Raw genomic sequence first — 18,464 nt, 5'->3', positions numbered from 1 at the left:
TAGCACCATTATTATGGACTGTGTTGCTTGGGAGGAATAGCACCATTATTATGGACTGTGTTGCTTGGGAGGAATAGCACCATTATGGCGGACTGTGTTGTTTGGGAGGAATAGCACCATTATTATGGACTGTGTTGCTTGGGAGGAATAGCACCATTATTATGGACTGTGTTGCTTGGGAGGAATAGCACCATTATTATGGACTGTGTTGCTTGGGAGGAATAGCACCATTATGGCGGACTGTGTTGTTTGGGAGGAATAGCACCTTTATTATGGACTGTGTTGCTTGGGAGGAATAGCACCATTATTATGGACTGTGTTGCTTGGGAGGAATAGCGCCATTATTATGGACTGTGTTGCTTGGGAGGAATAGCACCATTATGGCGGACTGTGTTGTTTGGGAGGAATAGCACCATTATTATGGACTGTGTTGCTTGGGAGGAATAGCACCATTATGGTGGACTGTGTTGTTTGGGAGGAATAGCACCATTATTATGGACTGTGTTGCTTGGGAGGAATAGCACCATTATGGTGGACTGTGTTGTTTGGGAGGAATAGCACCATTATTATGGACTGTGTTGCTTGGGAGAAATAGCACCATTATGGTGGACTGTTTTGTTTGGGAGGAATAGCACCATTATTATGGACTGTGTTGCTTGGGAGGAATAGCACCATTATGGTGGACTGTGTTGTTTGGGAAGAATAGCACCATTATGGTGGACTGTGTTGTTTTGGAGGAATAGCACCATTTTGGTGGACTGTGTTGTTTGGGAAGAATAGCACCATTATAGTGGACTGTGTTGTTTGGGAGGAATAGCACCATTATGGTGGACTGTGTTGTTTGGGAGGAATAGCACCATTATAGTGGACTGTGTTGTTTGGGAGGAATAGCACCATTGTTATGGACTGGGTTGCTTGGGAGGAATAGCACCATTATGGTGGACTGTGTTGTTTGGGAAGAATAGCACCATTATGGTGGACTGTGTTGTTTGGGAGGAATAGCACCATTTTGGTGGACTGTGTTGTTTGGGAGGAATAGCACCATTATTATGGACAGTGTTGCTTGGGAGGAATAGCACCATTATGGTGGACTGTGTTGTTTGGGAAGAATAGCACCATTATGGTGGACTGTGTTGTTTTGGAGGAATAGCACCATTTTGGTGGACTGTGTTGTTTGGGACGAATAGCACCATTATGGTGGACTGTGTTGTTTGGGAGGAATAGCACCATTATGGTGGACTGTGTTGCTTGGGAGGAATAACACCATTATTATGGACTGTGTTGCTTGGGAGGAATAGCACCATTATGGTGGACTGCGTTGTTTGGGAAGAATAGCACCATTATGGTGGGCTGTGTTGTTTTGGAGGAATAGCACCATTATGGTGGACAGTGTTGTTTGGGAGGAATAACACCATTATTATGGACTGTGTTGCTTGGGAGGAATAGCACCATTATGGCGGACTGTGTTGTTTGGGAAGAATAGCACCATTATGGTGGACTGTGTTGTTTTGGAGGAATAGCACCATTATGGTGCACTGTGTTGCTTGGGAGGAATAACACCATTATTATGGACTGTGTTGCTTGGGAGGAATAGCACCATTATGGTGGACTGTGTTGTTTTGGAGGAATAGCACCATTATGGTGGACTGTGTTGCTTGGGAGGAATAGCACCATTATTATGGACTGTGTTGCTTGGGAGGAATAACACCATTATTATGGACTGTGTTGCTTGGGAGGAATAGCACCATTATGGTGGACAGTGTTGTTTTGGAGGAATAGCACCATTATGGTGGACTGTGTTGCTTGGGAGGAATAGCACCATTATGAATGGACTGGAGTTGTACCAGTAGAGATTTTTGTTCCATGTAACCATACGTGTCTACCTATTTATGTATTTTGTGTATAATTTTAAATAATGTACCATTATCACAATAGTGATGTATTATTAAGCATTTTCAAGTAGTGGTATGTTTAGGCATTACTTGTACTTACCTAACTGTGGCTGCAGGGGTAGAGACTCAGCTCCTGGCCCCGCCTCTTCACCGACCGCTACTGGGTCCCTGCTCCATGAGCTTTATCATACCTCGTCTTAAAACTATGTATAGTTCCTGCCTCCATTACATCGCTTGCCAGACTATTCCACTTCCTAACTACTCTATGACTGAAGAAATACTTCTTACCATCCCTTTGACTCATCTGAGTCTTCAGCTTCCAATTGTGACCCCTTGTTTCTGTGTCTCATCTCTGGAACATCCTGTCTCTGTCCACCTTGTCTATTCCACGCAGTATTTTGTATGTCGTTATCATGTCTCCCCTGACCCTCCTGTCCTACAGTGTTGTCAGACCGATTTCCCTTAACCTTTCTTCATAGGACATTCCCCTTAGCTCTGGAACCAGCCTTGTTGCAAACCTTTGTACTTTCTCTAATTTCTTGACGTGTTTGACCAGGTGTGGGTTCCAAACTGGTGCTGCGTACTCCAGTATGGGCCTGACGTACACAGTGTATAAAGCCTTGAACGATTCCTTACTGAGGTACCGGAACGCTATTCTCAGGTTTGCCAAGCGCCCATATGCCGCAGCAGTTATCTGGTTAATGTGTGCTTCCGGCGATGTACTCGTATTATACTCACTCCTAGGTCTTTCTCCTTGAGTGAGATATGCAGCCTTTGGCCACCTAGCCTATACTCTGTCTGCAGTCTTCTTTGCCCTTCTCCGATTTTCATGACTTTGCATTTGGCGGGGTTAAATTCTAGGAGCCAGTTTCTGGACCACACATCCAGCCTGTCCAGGTCTCTTTGTAGACCTGTCTGGTCCGCGTCTGATTTAATTCTCCTCATTAACTTCACGTCATCTGCAAACAGGGACACTTCTGAGTCTATCCCTTCCGTCATGTCGTTCACATGTACCAAGAATAGCACTGGTCCCAGGACTAACCCCTGTGGGACCCTGCTCGTCACTGGCGCCCTCTGTGATACCTCATCACTGACCATGACTCGCTGTTGTCTCCCTGTTAGGTATTCTCTGATCCATTGCAGTGCCCTTCCTGTTATACGTGCCTGTTCCTCTAGCTTCTGTACTAATCTCTTGTGAGGAACCGTGTCGAAGGCCTTCTTGCAGTCCAAGAAAATGCGATCAACCCGCCCCTCCCTCTCATTTCTTACTTCAGTTACCTTGTCGTAAAACTCTAGTAGGTTTGTGACACAGGATTTGCCTTCCATGAATCCATACTGGTTGGCGTTTATAATCTTGTTCTGTTCCAGGTGCTCCACCACTCTCCTCCTGATAATCTTTTCCAAGACTTTGCATACTGTACATGTCAGTGACACTGGTCTATAATTTAGTGCTTCATTTCTGTCTCCCTTCTTAAAGATGGGGACTACATTTGCTTCTTCCATACTTCAGGTAGTTGCCCAGTTTCAAGGGAAGTGTTGAAGATTTTGGTTAGTGGCATATGTAGTGTCCCTGCTCCCTCTCTAAGGACCCATGGAGAGATGTTGTCCGATCCCACCGCCTTTGAGGTATCAAGGTCACTTAGGAGCTTCTCCACCTCCTCCTCAGTTGTGTGTAATTCATCCAACACTTGTTGGTATATCCCTTGTTGCTGTACGCCACTGTTTTGTCTTCCTGTTGTCCCTTCAGCCTCCACTGTAAATACTTCCTGAAATCTCATGTTGAGCTCCTCACATACCTCCTGGTCGTTTCTTGTGAGCTCCCCACCTTTTCTCAGCCTGATTACTTGGTCCTTGACTGTTGTCTTCCTCCTGATGTGGCTGTAGAGTAGTTTCGGGTCAGACTTGACTTTCGATGCTATGTCATTTTCATACTGCCGCTGCGCCTCCCTTCTTATCTGTGCATACTCGTTTCTGGCTCGTCGACTAATCTCTTTATTCTCCTGAGTCCTTTGCCTTCTGTACTTTTTCCATTCTCTAGAGCACTTAGTTTTTGCCTCCCTGCACCTTCGGGTAAACCAAGGGCTCGTTCTGTCCTTCCCATTATTTCTGTTACCCTTGGGAACAAACCTTTCCTCTGCCTCCTTGCATTTTGTTGTTACAAAGTCCATCATTTCGTTTACTGATTTTCCTATCAACTCCTGTTCCCACTGAACCTCCTGCAGGAAGGTCCTCATTCCTGTGTAGTCCCCCCTTTTATAGTTTAGCTTTTCCCTTTCTACTCCTGTTACCCTCTCCACTTTTAGCTCCACGATGTATTCAAAGCTCACAGCTACATGGTCGCTAGCTCCAAGGGGCCTTTAATATGTGATGTGCTCATTGTCTGAGCTACTCAGGGTGAACACGAGATCCAGTCTTGCTTCATCCTCCCTTCTCTCTTTGGTAGTATCCCTAACATGTTGGTGCATGAGATTTGCCAGCACCACATCCATCATCTTGGCTCTCCATGTTTCGGGACCCCCATGTGGCTCCAGGTTTTCCCAATCAATCTCCCTGTGACTGAAGTCGCCCATGACCAGTATCATAGTATCAGATGTTGCCTGGGTTGTTTTGTGTTTATATATAGTGTTACTGATGTTTTCCATGTTCATTATGCATGTTTAAGTGAACGAGGTTTTGATATTGTGTATAACCGGGTGAAAGTGGACAGATAGAAGTGTAAGCAATACTAAGTTTGCACCATTATATTATTTTATAAAAACCTTTGTGCCTGTGTATCGTTGTACTTAGCAACAGAGTGTAGGTTAGGCTAGTTTTTAGAGTCATTACGTATGATGCAGTTATTTAGTAGATTGTGTAGTGATAATTTGTTTTCTTACTCATCATCAGTATCATTGTTACATATTAATATATATGTACCTTCCTATGCAGGTACATGAAGTTTTAAATATAAAAAAAATCACAATGCCGAAAATGTAGTTAATGAATGTGTGTACACAAAGGGAGGAGAGCGATTTATTGTACAGCTAACATACATGTACCCGTTATTGTGATCTGATCCTCTTTAATTATATTGTAAATAACTCACGTTACCTTATTCCCAGTATATCCCCTTTTATTGTTTAAATAGTAAGTTATTACCTCAGTGCAAATAAGTCTTTTTGTCTGACTTTTTTGGGTTATCCTACGTAATCTACACATATGCTGCTATGTATGGTAAGTTATGTAACTGTATTTATGTGTACCTGTACCTCCTGAATAAACGTACTTAATCTAAATCAATGTACTTATTTAAATAATAAAATTGTGTTAGTCTCCTCAATCATGTTCATTTTCTTTTTCAGGAGAGACTGATACAGAAAACGTGTGTCTGAAGAGTGGGACTTTCTCTGCCTTGGCAGGTAAGCTGACTGACTCGCTTGGAAGAAAATAACTATTATTTTTTATTCCTTCTATCGGAGTTGCAAACAAGCTTCATGAGGTGTTCTTCCTTCCTTCATGCAGTTTTGTCTGAGATGGTTATCATGATAATTCCAAAATAACATGAAAATAAGATAGAAATGTACAGGGACACCAATGGAAATATGTCACATTGTCTGACTTTTTGGGGGGCTATCCTATATAATATAATAAAATAATATTATATTATAAGTAATTTAAACATGTTTTTATATATGATAATTGTAATCGCCCAAATTTGTATAACTGTACTTATGTGTCCCTGTGCCTGAAAACTTACTTATAACTTTTTTTTTTATTCGCCGGTATTCTTCCATCTTCTCTTACAGTAGTAGTAGTAGTAGTAGTAGTAGTAGTAGTAGTAGTAGTAGTAGTAGTAGTAGTAGTAGTAGTGGTAGTAGTAGTAGTAGTAGTAGTAGTAAAAGTAGTAGTGGTAATAGTAGTAGTGGTAGTAGTAGTAGTAGCAGTAGTAGTAGTAGTAGTAGTAGTAGTAGTAGTAGTAGTAGTAGTAGTAGTAGTAGTAGTAGTAGTAGTAGTAGTAGTAGTAGTACTAGTAGGTTTGAAAGGAAATTAATTTCACTTGAACGAAGAGTTAAAGTGGGCTAGAGCAGAAAAGTCCAATATGAGTCATACAAGTTATTTAAGGTATAAGGTATGTCTGGCTGTTACTGGCTCTTAGGGAAGCATCGCCTGATAATGAGCAGTAGGCGTCCTGTCGGATTTTGACTCTAGGGAAAAAAAATATTATACAGATAGTGGTTGCAACTCCATGGATCCTACGTACATGGATGGCTCAAGGGGTGAATGAAATTATTCTAAAAATGTCTTACAATTTAATAAAAAACATATTATAGAAAATAAAACAAAATTTGGCACAGAGAAGGAAAAATTTACAAGCACGTATGTTAGAAGATACTCGCAAAAGGATCAATCACATAAGGATACCCATTATTAAATCTTGTAATGCACATCTGCATCGACTAAAAAAAAATATTCAGTATAAGGAAAATTATAATTCGACAATGCTGGAAAAGTGGTAAGAGGATACAGGGCAAAACCAAATGACAACTATATAGGTCCTCTCTCATAGCTGGTCTCCAAGAAACTCTGTCATAATAACTGCTGGTCCTGTATGGTCACTCCTTATACCTCATCATGAACGTATTGGGTACTTTCCTGAGCCAGGTGATACAAGTTTCTCACTCAGACCAAAATCTTACTCCTCACTTTTCACATTCTTTATTCAACATGCTTACTTGGTTTGATCTCTGGTTTTACGGTGGCTTCCACCAGGAAACTCAGAGTTCGGCAGGTTCTCTAGTAAATTATTAGCATTTCCTCAGGGTACCTTGCTGCTACTGAACGCTATAAATATGGTCTGGTTTAGCACAGGATTCATAAAATAACTCAAAGCATATAATGCTATATTAACAAAAAAATAACAGATAGGTTGACAATGATACAGAACACCGACAAGTTGAAGATTAAGATGCTGAGGTAGTGATCATGTGTGGTCATACCTTCCTAAGCTCTTGGGAGTTAGCGTGGGCTGCTACCAAGCACCGTGGCTTGTTGTAGTGTTTTAGAATCTCAGGTTCAAGTGTTGAAGAAGGAGGTTCTTCTTCTTCAGGAGGAAAATAGGAGGCTGAAGCTTCGCATAGATGAGTTTGGAAGTGAGTGTGAGATGGATTTAGCTGGTAAGGAGGAAATGGTCACCAGCAGTGATAGTGGCAGCCACTTTAAGTGGCAAGTGGTTCACAGTTCAGGAAGAAGGAAGATGAAGAGAGTTAATAGAGAAGATGTGAAGGTAGGAAATCGATTCTCTGTTCTCCAAGACGAGTGTACTTCAGTGGTTAGTGAGGTTGAAGGTACCACTGATTCCCCTGCTAATCAAGGTAAGAATATTTTAATAGTAGGAGATTCTCAGGTAAGATATATGGACCATGCATTTTGTAACAGAGACAGAAAGGTCAGATAGAGAGTGTGCCTTCCTGGAGCTAGTGTTAGTGACATAGTCAGCAGGTTGGATAATATTATGGCAGGTAATGGGAACAAGCCCATTATCTGTCTTAGTGCTGGGGGTAATGACATCGGGAAGGGCAGGAGAAAGAAACTGCTGGATAAGTACAGGTCAGCCATAGAAGTAGTTAGGTCTAAGGGAGGGATCCCAGTCATATGTAGCATCTTGCCTAGAAAGGGAGTGGGCAATGAATGGATGTCTAGGGCAATTGGTATAAATTGCTGGCTAGACAGGTACTTCAAGGAACTTGCAATCCCATTCATTGATAACTGGGACCTATTCTTTGGCAAATGTGATATGTATGCAAGGGATGGGGTTCATCTCTCTGGGGATGGAGTGGTTGCATCAGCCAATTCAATTGAGAGGGTAATTGGTGACTTGTCTAGGAATTTAAACTGATAGATTATAGAGGTATGGGTGTTTGTGGGAAACAATCAGGCTGCAGTATTAGGGTTAAAAACAGCAGTTATTACCGGGATATCTCAGGGATATGTTTAAAAGACAATATTCAAAATAAAATTGCTAGAAATGGCAAATCAATTGATCAACAAATAAAGAGAGATAATAGAGGGCAACGAGTGACTAGCTCCCTTAAGGTTTATTATACAAATAGTAGGAGTCTAAGAAACAAGATAGATGAGCTAAGATTACTTGCAAGTGTAGGTCATATAGATATTATTGGTATAACAGAGACCTGGTTCAACCTGAAAGATAGAGAAATGCCTTCTGAATGCAACACACAGGGTTATAAACTATTCCACACTGATAGGATCAACAGGAAGGGTGGTGGAGTGGCGATGTATGTCAGAGAAAACTTAAATTGTTGTCTTAGACATGATACACGATTAGAAACCTCGAACACAGAATCTGTTTGGCTACAGTTTCTCGAGGGACGTGGCAAATTAATTTTGTGTGTGATTTATAGGCCCCCAAACCTTGACAGGGTGTGCAGTAAGCTGTTATGGGACGAAATTCATAAGGCATCTAGATATGAAAATGCTGTGATAATGGGAAATTTTAACCTCAGACAAATTGATTGGAACAATATGACAGGAAATCTTGAGTCAAGTGACTTTCTTGATACGGTTCAGGATTGCTTTTTAGAACAGGTTGTGACAGAACCAACTAGAGGAAACAATCTGCTTGACTTGGTTCTTGCCAACAAAGAGTCACTAATTAATAATCTTGAGGTTAATGATGAGCTAGGGGAAAGTGATCACAAATCACTTAGTTTCAATATATCATGGAATTACTCAGATAACTGCAATCAAATCTCTGTCCCAGATTTTTGCTTCGCCGACTTCATGGGACTGAAAAAATACCTGCGTGGGTTAAATTGGGATGTCCTGACTATGGGTCAGGTAGGTGATCTTGGTTGTCAACATGACTTTTTCAGAGCATAGTTCTAGCTGCCCAGACAACTTTTGTTCCGAGTAGGGAAATTAGATATAGCAAAAATGATCCCAAATGGATGAACAGTAGATTAAAACATCTCATTGGTCAAAAGAGAGGCATATATAGGCGTATCAAAAGAGGGGATGGGCAGTTAAGAAATCAATATATTCAATTAAAAGGAGAAATAAAGAAAGGAATAAGAAAAGCAAAAAGGGAATGTGAGGCTAAGGTAGCAAGGGATTCAAAGACTAACCCAAAAGGGTTCTTTCAGGTATACAGAAGTAAGATTAGGGACAAGATTGGCCAATTAAGAGTAACTGGTCAGATCACTGACAGTGATAAGGATATGTGTGAAATCATCAATACCTACTTCCTCTAAGTTTTCACCCAGGAAAATACTAGCGATATTCCTGAAATAATAGATTATGTAGAACGATTGCGGTAACTAGTGACATGGTCCTCAGACAAATAGAGAAACTAAAACCTAACAAATCCCCAGGCCCTGATGAACTGTTTGTAAGGGTGTTAAAGGAATGTAAAGAGGAACTGAGCATACCTTTGGCTAATCTTTTTAACATATCACTACAAACTGGCATAGTGCCTGATAAGTGGAAAATGGCAAATGTAATACCTATTTACAAGGCAGGTGACAGGTCCTTGGCTTCGAACTATAGACCAATAAGCGTTACCTCCATAGTGGGAAAATTTATGGAATCAATAATTGCCGAAGCAATTCATAGCCATCTTGATAGGCACAGATTGATTAATGAATCTCAACACGGTTTTACAAAGGGGAGTTCCTGTCTTACGAATTTACTAACTTTTTTCACTAAGGTGTTTGAAGAGGTAGATCATGGTATATGGTTGATCATGTATATGAATTTCAGTAAGGCTTTTGATAAAGTTCCACATCGGAGGCTATTGAGGTAACTTAAGGCACACGGAATAGGAGGAGAAATTTTTTGCTGGGTAGAGGCATGGCTGACAAATAGGCAGCAGAGAGTTTGCATAAATGGGGAGAAATCATAATGGGGGGACGTCACAAGCGGTGTTCCTCAGGGGTCAGTGTTGGGCCCGTTGTTGTTCACAATTTACATAAACGACATAGATGAGGGAATAAATAGTGACATAAGCAAATTTGCTGATAACACCAAAGTAGGCCGTCCAATTCATTCTAATGAGGACACTAGATCACTCCAGGATGATTTGAATAGACTGATGCAATGGTCGGAGAAGTGGCAGATGCAGTTTAATATAGACAAATGCAAAGTTCTAAATGTTGGACAGGAAAATAACCATGCGACATATAAACTAAATAATGTAGATCTTAATACTACTGATTGCGAAAAGGATTTAGGAGTTCTGGTTAGCAGTAATCTAAAACCAAGACAACAGTGCATTAGTGTTCGCAGTAAAGCTAACAGAATTCTTGGCTTCATATCTAGAAGTGTAAATAATAGAATTCCTCAGGTTGTTCTTCAACTCTATATATCCTTGGTTAGGCTTCATTTAGACTATGCTGCACAGTTCTGGTCACCGTATTACAGAATGGATATAAATTCTCTGGAAAACGTACAGAGGAGGATGACAAAGATGATCCCATGTATCAGAAATCTTCCCTATGAGGACAGACTGAAGGCCCTGAATCTGCACACTCTCGAAAGGCGTAGAATTAGGGGGGATATGATCGAGGTGTATAAATGGAAAACAGGAATAAATAAAGGGGATGTAAATAGCATGCTGAAAATTTCCAGCCAAGACAGGACTCGCAGCAATGGTTTAAAGTTGGAAAAATTCAGAGTCAGGAAGGATATAGGAGAGCACTGGTTTGGTAATAGAGTTGTGGATGAGTGGAACAAACTCCCGAGTACAGTTATTGAGGCTAAAACGTTGTGTAGTTTTAAAAATAGGTTAGATAAATGCATGAGTGGGTGTGGGTGGGTGTGAGTTGGACCTGACTAGCTTGTGCTGCTGGGTCTGATGCCGTGCTCCTTCCTTGAGTGGAGGTGACCAGACTGGGTGGGTCATTGGGCTAATCCGGAGGGGGGGGACATGGACCTGCTCCGCATGGGTCAGGAGGCCTGTTGCAGTGTTTCTTCTTTCTTATGTTCTTAAGACACATGTGCAACAGTTAGGTATCTTTATTGTTGAAACGTTTCGCCTACACAGTAGGCTTCTTCAGTCAAATACAGAGATAACAGGTGTAGTAGTGAAATAAAGATGATGATGCAATCAATCCATCAACCTTGGAGCAAAAGTATATGAGGTGGTCAGTCCCTCAGCCTGCAACACACTGGTATCATGGTAGAGAGGACATCTTCCATACTTCATCGCTTAACTACTAATATTGAGTGAAAAGGGTTGGATTCCAGAGGGACCCGCCCTCTTACCACTTCACCTTCGACAATATTTAAGATTCCATTCTCATGCTTCAGCTTCATATCGTTCCAGACCATGGAGCTGAGCTCTTCTCTAGGCTGAGGGACTGACCACCACAGATACTTTTGATCCAAGGTTGATGGACTGATTACATCATCTTCGTATAGCTACTACATCTGCTATCTCTATATTTGACTGAAGAAGCCTACTGTGTAGGCGAAACGCTTCAACCAAAAAGATACCTAACTGTTACACATGTGTCTTATTCATTAAAAAAATAACACATCTTACTAATACTCTGGAAACATAATTATCAAATACAATAAAATAAATACTTCAGACATATTACATATAAAAATTACATAAAATTACATGAAACCAAAATACAGGTTAGCATGAATATTATTGTTATTATTATAATCATGAGGAGAGTTAAACCCGTAGGATTAGCCAGTGCATGTAAGGGGGGGGGGGAGGTATTCAGGCTCAATTCAGGGACCCGGAGCACAGATCCAATTCCCTAGATCAAGAGCCCCTCACCAGCGTCAAGGAACCTCCCTTGAGGGGAGGTTAACATGAGTAGGACACGAGGCAACACAAGAAGAGACAACAACAAAAAAGGTTATATAATTAATATAGGAAAATAGGTAGAAAGTTAGATTATGTCATCAGACACAAATTAGCGGAAAAAAATGCGACAAAATATAGCAAACACAAGTCAAAATGACTAAGGAAAATAGTATTAATATAAGATAGGATAGATAATGTATAAGCTAGACAACAGAGGGGACAATATTAGCTTAAGTTCCAGGTTGGAAGACAAATTAACAGGGAAATAAGCTTTACTAAGCATACTGATAATGTATATTAATCTAGCAAGACGCTAAAAGAAGGATAGATGCAAAGGTAATTATGCTAAGATAGGCTAGTGTGAATCACATGGTTCCAATATAAACACATTACATATACTGGCTTAACTGTACTGGCTTCGGGGCTGGCTTCTCCATATGAAAACTTCTTTATATCAATATATGGGTAAGACAGTCTGGCTAGAATAATGCCCAAAGGTGGTACAGTGTAAGAGCTGGTGTTGTTCCCAAGCTTGGTCTCTCATTTCCCTTATAAATCCTTTGAACTAGCAAAGCACTCCATACAACAGCACTCTTTGCAAAACATATTAGCAATGGCTCAAACCCATTTATTATATCTCATTAACATTAATATTAATTATTACGATAAACGATAATTCTAGAGCAATAACGTGACAAAAAATGAAAGAAATACATATGAAGGTAAGCAACATTGTACCTAGCAAACACATATTGAAACATCCTGACCAACAGAATATCTTAACACATTTCTTCAGGTAACTGATGCGCTTTTAAAATAATATTAATATTAATAAACATTAACGGATGTTACACTGCTTGAACTGATTATACCCGAGCCTGACTGTAGTTGCAGAGAAGTGAAGAGCGAAAGTATTGGTTCACAATGCCACGAAACAACTAAAATGGTAAATTGTTTTAATTCTTACTATACAACTCTCTCATCTACACTGGTAAGTAAACTACCAGCTGCATCAAATACCTTTAACACAGACTCTGATAAGTTTAAAACATACTATACCAATAAAGGGGTAACCCAAAACATTTGTCAACTAGTAAGTGTATCTTATGACTTCGTGCAAAAATAACTAAGCAACTAAGAGCACTGGCCCAGATAATATCCCGTCTAAGTTCCTAAAAGATGGTGCCTCAGAATTCCCAATCCCCATTGCTAACATAATAAATTTGTCCATCACCACTAATACCGTACCGGAGGGGGTTCAAGGAGGCCAGAGTTAATCCTATCCTCAAGAAAAATAGTAGGTCTGATGTCAGCAACTATAGGCCTGTTAGTATACTCAATGTAATATCCAAAATTCTAGAGAGGGTGGTGTACTGTCAAGTAGTTAAGTATATTAATGACAACAACATTCTCCATAGTCACCAGTCAGTCTTTAAGAGTTTTTAACCGACACCTCCCTAATTAATCTGGTGGATTACATGGGATCAGAAATGTCGATAGGGAACCTCATGGGAATGGTAACCTTAGACTTACAAAAGGCCTTCGATACTGTCAACCACAATATACTATGTAAGAAACTTCAAGCTATCGGCATAGGTTCCGTAGACTGGTTTAAGTTTTACATTAACAACAGGACACAAATTGTCAAAACAGCATCAGAACTCCTGCCGATAGCATTAGTGTCAAATGCAAATTCCTACTGTATGCGGATGACAGTGCTCTGTTAGTGTCAGGTAAAGACCCACAAGATATAGCTAATGTAATAACACTGGAACTGGAGTCCTACAGCAAATGGTTAGTAGACAAGAAATTATCGTTACACTTTGGGAAAACGGAAGCCATACTCTTTGGCACGAAACATAAACTGAGAAGAGTAAATAATTTTAATGTCCGGTGTAATGAGGAACCCATCACTTCAGTTTCCTTAGTAAAATATCTGGAAATCCCCTTTGACCCATGCATGTCAGGAGAATTGATAGGGAACAGTGTAGTAAAGAAAGCGAATGCCAGACTGAAATTCCTCAACAGATAAGCAGTGTCTACCTACTGAGGCTCGCTGCTTAGCCCTTATACAATGTCATGGACTACGCTTGATCTTCTTGGTACTCTGCCTTGACAAAAAAACTGAAAGAAAGACTGCAAATCACCCAGAACAAAATGGTAAGATTCATCCTGGACCTGGGTCCAAGAGAACATGTAGGCCAGGATGAATTACAACAACTGGATATGCTGAATGTTGAAGACAGAGTAAAACAACTAAAGTTAAAATAAGTTTATAAAATTGCTCACGAAGAGTGTCCAGAATATCTTGCTGCCAATTTTGTCAAGGTTGGGAACCAAAGCAAACATACTAAGAGGAGAGAGCACAACTTTGTAGTACCCACAGTCTGTGGCCAGGCTTCAAACACCTTTTATTGTACAGCAATAAACAAATGGATCTGACTGCCCGCACATGTCAAAACCAGTCATAGCATGAACCAGTTCAAGAAGAGAGCCAAAAGATGCCTGATGAATGTATCGACAGAAAAGGAGGAGAGTGGTTTTTTTTTTTTAGCTAACATACATGTAAATATAAAAAACTCATTTTACCTTATTTCTAGTATATCTCCTTTATAGTATCTTAATAAGATATCTCATTTATAGTATAATAATAACGTATTAAAGGGACTTCAACGGAAATAAGTCACTTTGTCTGACTTTTTTTGGGTTATCCCAGGTTCTCTACACATATGCTACTATGTATGATAATCTATGTAACTTTATTTGTGATACCTAAATAAACTTACTTAATGCCAACACATAAATACTTATAATAATAATTACTATTCCTATTTTTTTTATAATTCATTTCTCAATTAATTAAGCATTTATAATTATTCTGAATTACATTTAAATAAAAATTATTGATGGTTTATTGATATCAGACTACTTATTATTTCACTTCAGTGTGTACTTACTTCACCCAAGTTACAGAACTATGTGCTTATTAAGTAAGAAAGAATGAGAGTAAGTATCGGTCAGAGTTACAAATGATGGAAAGTTTTGAAATTTTCGCAAGGAATATCTATCTTAATAATGACTCAAGGGGAAGATTTGCTTCATTACTCGAGGTCAATAGTAATCGCTACATAGCACCTAGAAATCAGGTTACTTGCGTTTATTAGATCACAAATAAAAGCGAGGTCATGCCATACCTTAGATTAAAGAAACATCTCTCTCTCTTCACTCCAGCAGCCATGACATAATGCGCTGTGATACCGAGTCCAAGTCTTGTCAATAGTTTACAGATGCACAGGAATAATAATAGTAATAATAATAACAGTAATAATATTACTTTGCACTTTTCTTATTTGACTTATTTATGTGTTTTTTACTTACTCTTATGAATTTCGAATTTGTTTTTGTGAGGTTATGCAAAGGAGCAATGATTTCATACCACAGTCTTATAAATCTAAATATTTGTGCTAAAATGTAAACACTGATGGAAACACGGTGAAAAATCACTTGGACTGAAATAAGACACAGGTAAGGGGTCCCTGACCTTAAAATATACAGATTAATCTTACCCGTGTTATTTCTAAAAAAAAATTTTCTCGCGTTAAATCCAAATACATTCTACATGTATAACATTGTGTGTATGATTACAGGGATGGTAGCAGTAGTGGTGGGAATCCTGACGGCTGCCTGCAGCATCCTCTGTCTTAGACTCCGCACCGCACACAAGCAAGACGATCCGACACCACCTCTCTCAACACCCTTCGCAAGCCATTACAAATCAGATTACGTCCCGCCTACTAAAAGGAGACTTGAATGAAAAAAAAAAATCATGATGTAAGAATATAAACTGCCATCAGATTCTGAACGTGAAATCCCACTCGTGAAAACAAGAGAGAAGGTTGAAGGTACTGCTTTATCTTCCATAATGTTAAGATACAAAGTAACACTGGGAGAACACGACGGTGGTGCTGAGGTTGCAAGTGGGGTGACAAATGCTACAACCGTCATCCAGTAAGACAAAGCTTAGGGAGGTTTCATGCTCTTTATTTTTTTTGGCCTTCAGAAGATTCTTCCTTCAGAAAATTTACCGACATTCATGTTAATATTTGTTAATTAAGATGTAAGTGATAACCTACTCTTCAAAATTAAACTGATATGCTTAATATATCATAATAAAAGTAAATTTTATCATTCCTGTATAAACTTATTAGAAATATGCATAGTATTTACAATTCTTAATATAAATAGGTTTTCTTACTATGAATGATTCACTAATTGGAGATATATAATGTATATGCTTGAGTATGGGTCAAGATTTTTATCTTTTTAAGTAAAAAGAAAAGGAATCAGTTTATTCATACGCAAATTCTTTTGAGTGGGTGACATCCATATGCAGTATGTTGTGTGACTATCACTCACACCTGTGTGACTATCACTCACACCTGTGTGACTATCACTCACACCTGTGTGACTATCACTCACACCTGTGTGACTATCACTCACACCTGTGTGACTATCACTCACACCTTCGTCAAGGGCACAGACTACACCCAATCGCCATATTTATGTTAAAAATGCAGTGACATCATCTTTCCTCTCCTTCCTGCTAGCACTCCAGCTGAGTGTGCTAGCACTCCAGCTGAGTGTGCTAGCTCTCCAGCTGAGTGTGCTAGCACTTCAGCTGAGTGTGCTAGCTCTCCAGCTGAGTGTGCTAGCACTCCAGCTGAGTGTGCTAACACTCCAGCTGAGTGTGCTAGCACTCCAGCTGAGTGTGCTAACACTCCAGCTGAGTGTGCTAGCACTCCAGCTGAGTGTGCTAGCACTCCAGCTGAGTGTGCTAACACTCCAGCTGAGTGTGCTAGCACTCCAGCTGAGTGTGCTAGCACTCCAGCTGAGTGTGCTAGCACTCCAGCTGAGTGTGCTAGCTCTCCAGCTGAGTGTGCTAGCACTTCAGCTGAGTGTGCTAGCTCTCCAGCTGAGTGTGCTAGCACTCCAGCTGAGTGTGCTAACACTCCAGCTGAGTGTGCTAGCACTCCAGCTGAGTGTGCTAACACTCCAGCTGAGTGTGCTAGCACTCCAGCTGAGTGTGCTAGCACTCCAGCTGAGTGTGCTAACACTCCAGCTGAGTGTGCTAGCACTCCAGCTGAGTGTGCTAGCACTCCAGCTGAGTGTGCTAGCACTCCAGCTGAGTGTGCTAGCACTCCAGCTGAGTGTGCTAGCACTCCAGCTGAGTGTGCTAGCACTCCAGCTGAGTGTGCTAGCACTCCAGCTGAGTGTGCTAGCTCTCCAGCTGAGTGTGCTAGCACTTCAGCTGAGTGTGCTAACACTCCAGCTGAGTGTGCTAGCACTCCAGCTGAGTGTGCTAACACTCCAGCTGAGTGTGCTAGCACTCCAGCTGAGTGTGCTAGCACTCCAGCTGAGTGTGCTAACACTCCAGCTGAGTGTGCTAGCACTCCAGCTGAGTGTGCTAGCACTCCAGCTGAGTGTGCTAACACTCCAGCTGAGTGTGCTAGCACTCCAGCTGAGTGTGCTAACACTCCAGCTGAGTGTGCTAGCACTCCAGCTGAGTGTGCTAACACTCCAGCTGAGTGTGCTAGCACTCCAGCTGAGTGTGCTAGCACTCCAGCTGAGTGTGCTAGCACTCCAGCTGAGTGTGCTAGCACTCCAGCTGAGTGTGCTAGCACTCCAGCTGAGTGTGCTAGCACTCCAGCTGAGTGTGCTAGCTCTCCAGCTGAGTGTGCTAGCACTTCAGCTGAGTGTGCTAGCTCTCCAGCTGAGTGTGCTAGCACTCCAGCTGAGTGTGCTAGCACTCCAGCTGAGTGTGCTAGCACTCCAGCTGAGTGTGCTAGTACTCCAGCTGAGTGTGCTTGCACTCCAGCTGAGTGTGCTAACACTCCAGCTGAGTGTGCTAGCACTCCAGCTGAGTGTGCTAGCACTCCAGCTGAGTGTGCTAGCACTCCAGCTGAGTGTGCTAGCACTCCAGCTGAGTGTGCTAACACTCCAGCTGAGTGTGCTAGCACTCCAGCTGAGTGTGTTAGCACTCCAGCTGAGTGCGCTGACTGTCCAGTTGAGTGTACTAGCACTCCAGCTGAGTGTGCTAGCACTCCAGCTAAGTGTGCTAGCACTCCAACTAAGTGTGCTAGCACTCCAGCTAAGTGTGTTAGCCCTCCAGCTGAGTGTGCTAGCACTCCAGCTAAGTGTGCTAGCGCTCCAGCTGAGTGTGCTAGCACTCCAGCTGAGTGTGCTGACTATCCAGTTGAGTGTGCTAGCACTCCAGCTGAGTGTGCTAGCACTCCAGCTGAGTGTGCTAACACTCCAGCTGAGTGTGCTAGCACTCCAGCTAAGTGTGCTAGCGCTCCAGCTGAGTGTGCTAGCACTCCAGCTGAGTGTGCTGACTATCCAGTTGAGTGTGCTAGCACTCCAGCTGCGTGTGCTAGCACTCCAGCTGAGTGTGTTAGTACTCCAGTTGAGTTAGTTCACCCAGTGCTGCTAGGTCACACAGTGCTGCTAGGTCACACAGTGCTGCTAGGTCACACAGTGCTGCTAGGTCACACAGTGCTGCTAGGTCACACAGTGCTGCTAGGTCACAGTGCTTCTAGGTCACACAGTGCTGCTAGGTCACACAGTGCTGCTAGGTCACAGTGCTTCTAGGTCACACAGTGCTGCTAGGTCACACAGTGCTTCTAGGTCACACAGTGCTGCTAGGTCACACAGTGCTGCTAGGTCACACAGTGCTGCTAGGTCACACAGTGCTG

The 18,464-nt window shown here is 41.4% G+C and overlaps 1 protein-coding gene across 1 annotated transcript in view; it reads left to right on the top strand.

The window, feature by feature from the left end:
• The window catches only part of LOC128694441 (uncharacterized), a 90,858-nt gene extending 75,035 nt beyond the window's left edge, over positions 1-15,823 (top strand). The window contains exons 12-13 of the mRNA XM_070105385.1: positions 5,234-5,290; positions 15,360-15,823. Of these exons, the coding sequence (XP_069961486.1) occupies positions 5,234-5,290; positions 15,360-15,526 (224 nt within the window). The 3' untranslated portion in view covers positions 15,527-15,823. The remainder of the gene's footprint in view (positions 1-5,233; positions 5,291-15,359) is intronic.
• Positions 15,824-18,464: the final 2,641 nt, after the last annotated feature.

This window comes from Cherax quadricarinatus, chromosome 6, assembly GCF_038502225.1.
Source record: "Cherax quadricarinatus isolate ZL_2023a chromosome 6, ASM3850222v1, whole genome shotgun sequence".
NCBI classification, from domain to species: Eukaryota; Metazoa; Arthropoda; class Malacostraca; order Decapoda; family Parastacidae; genus Cherax; species Cherax quadricarinatus.
This window is presented reverse-complemented; position numbering and strand designations above follow the sequence as displayed.